The 3999-nt window shown below is 38.6% G+C and overlaps 1 protein-coding gene across 1 annotated transcript; it reads right to left on the bottom strand.

Annotated features, from left to right (window-relative positions):
* Positions 1 to 1060: 1060 nt before the first annotated feature.
* Positions 1061 to 3137, bottom strand: LOC133419021 (neurexophilin-1-like). The gene is made up of 2 exons (XM_061708009.1): positions 2889 to 3137; positions 1061 to 2439 (listed from the first exon to the last, which is right to left on the bottom strand). Exons 1-2 carry the CDS (start codon positions 2946 to 2948, stop codon positions 1699 to 1701), a joined length of 801 nt encoding a protein of 266 aa, XP_061563993.1. The 5' UTR covers positions 2949 to 3137; the 3' UTR covers positions 1061 to 1698.
* Between the last annotated feature and the right edge of the window lie 862 nt (positions 3138 to 3999).

The raw sequence follows: 3999 nt of genomic DNA, 5'->3' as shown, positions 1-3999 counted from the left end.
ACACAACCTACAACAGAAGTGATCGGAACACCTTATTCCGATTATTTTGATGGGTGAGCTTTTGGCAGTATTTTAAAAAAGGAAATAGCCAGTGACTGAATAAATGCCTTATTTCTCTGTGAGTGTGAAACACTGATAGGGGTCAAATTGACTAGAACTACATAATGACCAGTCAGGATTAGGGATGGGAATCGAGAACCGGTGGAATTGCCAGAGAATAATTTATGTTGTATTTTGTTAATTTCCCACAGAAGAATATTTATTCTTTCCCATTATTATTAAAATGTCATATTGGTGATGCTAATCAACCTTGTATTGTCCTTTTTTCTCCAAATGAAAATTGATAAAGAACCAAATCATTAAGCAGAATCGAAAATGGAATTGGAATCATAAAAATCGTATGAATTCCCATCCTTGGTCAGGATTAACCCTGATTTAGAGAAAATCACAAAATCTGCTGCCAGATATCAATAAATCAGGTTTTGAAAGGGACAAAAAAAATGTATTTTTATTTATTTGAGAGTACATATTTGGGTTTCAACTCAAATATATATACAGTTCAGAGTAGAAATGTTCAGCTTCAAGGTCCCCCACCCCCATACACATTCTTATGAGGTGGTATATCCTTATTTTGGTTCATAGAAGTCACATCGAGTGGAAAAAACGCAGTTACAGCTATCAACCCCATCCATCCCCACCCGAACTAGCTGCAATAAGCAGTGCTGTAAAGATGTGGTTTCAAAAGCTGCTGTTACACTGTGGCTTTTAGCCCAAAGCATGTCACTGACATTTCATTAACACATGAATAAATTACCTTTTTAAACATCTAAACAAAAATATCCACTAAAGCCCACTGCCAAAGCGTTTCTAAAGACTTCTGTGGTTTCATGCTACCTCAGTGCTGCGATGTGCAAGAGGAGAGCTGAAGAAATCATCAAAGCAAAACTTGCTAGAATTTATTTTAAGCGCGTTTTATTTTTCATTTTTGCAAAACTCTTTTCAGGGTTTTAAGAAAGGTCCAGATTTTTATCGATTTCATCTGTTATCTATAGAGCGACAACTTCATGGCTGACAAGACACCAAAGGATGATGATGATATTATATTAGCTCTATCAACCGCCTTCTCTTGTTTTAGCAAAGAAAAATGGCAAGGTGTTTAGAAATAAAATAATTGCAACTACTATAAAGCCTGCAGTGAAAGTAGGGAACAGGTGGAAGAAAACGTGCCGAAATGGAGATGTGCACAAGAGGGCAGAGGAATAAAGATGACGTGCAGCAAAACGGAATGTGTAACTGAAAGGGATGAAGATGAAAAGGGGAGGATACAAGGACCAGAGGTGAAGAAGGTGACCGAGTTTAAATACTCATCTGTGGTAGAAAAGCTGAAAATAGTAATATTAATAATCTTTTAATCCTGTTTAAAAAAAAACCACGTTTGGATATATCTTTTAGGAAATACCGCAAAACCAGACAAGTAGCTACTTGGCAGATCAAATTTTTTAGTTACATTTCTACTAAAACACATTCCATAAAAATGATGCAAGTCTTTGAGCAAAGAGCAAACCGACTGAAAAACTAAAATCATATTGATAGAAATCATTAAAGCATGTTTCAATGAGGAAATCTGCATTTAAAAACCCTCAATCATGCATTTATAGTTTATTTGTTTTTAACAAATGTCTCCACAGTGTCCTGTGTTTAACCTTTAGGCATCAGGGTCGGACTCTGAGTGTTATAGTCCGGGCAGACTTTCTGAACCAGCCTATAGTCCGTGCCATAGAAGGACACGTAGATGCAGATGACCTGGAATGGTTTGGAGCACATCCAGTTGACTCGGCTCTGGGTTTGTTCTTGATCGCACGTCTTCGAGGGGTCGTAGTTGCACAGCATCACCTTTTTGCTGCGTTCGGTTTTCTCATAGTCCACCCTGCAGTTAAATGTCTTCGAGTCCTTGGGGTTGACCACACTTTGGCGCTTCAAGTCGAACTCCAGCTCTTTCATGGGTGGGACAAGACTGACAGATACGTTGCCCACGCCTGTGGAGTTGTGGCGGAAGTAAATGCCGAGTGAGCCGTTACCATGGTCCACAATCTTTCCCATTATCAGCAAATTCAGTTTTACAGTCTTGATGTTTGAATAGAAGTCCCCCCAGCTGAATGTCCTAGACAGTTTAGATATTCCATGTACTTTAATGATGGGCTGAAGGTTTATCTTTACAGATGGGCTGGATGGCAACTTTGAGTTGCTTCCAAGGATTTCCAAAAGTCCCTGGTTTGACGAGGGGATAGAGGGGCTAATGGGTACTTTGGAGTTCTGAATGTCATCCCTGGTCTGAAGCATCCACGTGTTCTGTGGAGAAGGTGTTTGATTTCTTTGGAATTGAGGTGATGTCTTGCTGTGGGTGAAGTTGCCGTATGTCCCTTGTAGACCGAGAATCACCTGGACAAAAAACAAGTGGAAGATAGTGAACAGATGTGGCCCAAATCATTGTAGCATATCTGTTTCAGTCTGAATCTATGATTAAAAACTGGTGATAGACGACATAAAAGCTCTTAAAAGCACTCAAACTTGTTTAAAGTACTGTTACGAGTACAAATACCGTAATTGGAAATGCAAATCTACTGCATCTGACTAAAAGCATTTGACATCAGTTTTAAAATAACGAGTGAGTAAGAAGTGAGTCATTTTCTTTAAATCGTAAAAAGTCTTCCATTGTAGTGTTTCCACTGTAAACTAAGAAGTGACAATAGTTGATAGAATTATATGGTTGAAAAAAATGTGTAAAATGTTCCAGAGAATAAAAAACAGGTTAAGTCCAACATAGATAAATAGTATGAATCATGCCACCAAACCTTAAAAGTGAATTTTATTTGTCTTTTTTTACTCACCAGACAAAAGATTCCACTCAGTAGAATCCAAACAAAGCAGAAAATGGGAAATCTCTCCATACTGCATGCATTCCAACAGTCATTAACTTTATTTGAATTTTATTCAGGCGAAGGGGATGTCTGGTGGTCCATGTTGAAATGTAAGATCCTTAAGAAAGTCTGGAAACCCTCCATGGGATTCTGCTTCCACTCACTGCACAGAGACTGAGATGGTCTCCTGGATGTGGAGAGTTTAACACGTGGTTTTCCTCTCTCCCTCCCTTTTACACACACACACACACACACACACACACACACACACACACACACACACACACTATACCAGCAGCATCTCAGAGCATCTGCTGTTGGCCTTTTACTCTTCTTGTCTTCCTCCTTGTCTTTCTTTCACTGAAAACTTCTGCATTGTGTTCAATTAAAACCTGACTAAAATAAGAATAACATTACATCAAAAATGATGATATAAAATACAGTGAAAAGAAATGGGACACTGCCATCTTTTGGCCAAATAGAAAAGTACAGACATAGTCCAGCCAAATTAAGCTTTAGTGACTATGGCCTTAATTAGGATAAAAATTTACCCAATTAGTTACTGGTTCCATCAACATCTATCTTGTGACAGTCTATTTTTATTTACTCATTTTTGCATGTACTGTGGCCAGCATCATTGATCACACAAGGAACAACATGTCAGCTTAGATTCAGTGTTGTTGAGTCCAGAAACAGTATCAAATCTGTCCGGTGTTGGTTCACTGATCCTCTTTTCCACTTAGAGAAAATTATAAATTAATTGAGAGGAGTAGAATGTATTATTTTGTCCTATAGTTAGATTGACATTGAAAAAAACTAAACAAATGAAGTATGATGGATTAAAGCCACTCTGCAGCAATGCCACTTCTAACTACCATACACAGAAGCAGCATATGCGATGTGCTGGACTGCCCCTACTCATTAGCACATTGTCATCAACAGCATCAACAAACAGTGTGTCAAGACAATTACCACAACACAGAGAAAACAATAAAGCAGCAAATGACACAACCAGCACAGCAAAGTCTCCTTCATGTGTCTCCCGACACTCCCACTCACAGGTTTCAGATCTGTTCCTGCC

Source organism: Cololabis saira, chromosome 19 (genome assembly GCF_033807715.1).
Source record: "Cololabis saira isolate AMF1-May2022 chromosome 19, fColSai1.1, whole genome shotgun sequence".
Lineage (NCBI taxonomy): Eukaryota > Metazoa > Chordata > Actinopteri > Beloniformes > Belonidae > Cololabis > Cololabis saira.
Note: the sequence above shows the minus strand (reverse complement) of the source record. Positions and strands in the feature narration are given on the sequence as shown.

Coding starts and splice junctions, on each gene's coding strand:
- LOC133419021 (XM_061708009.1), bottom strand. CDS start 2,948: ATGGAGAGATTTCCCATTTTCTGCTTTGTTTGGATTCTACTGAGTGGA. Junction 2,440..2,888: donor TGAGTGGAATCTTTTGTCTG/GTGAGTAAAAAA, acceptor TTTTTTGTCCAG/GTGATTCTCGGTCTACAAGG.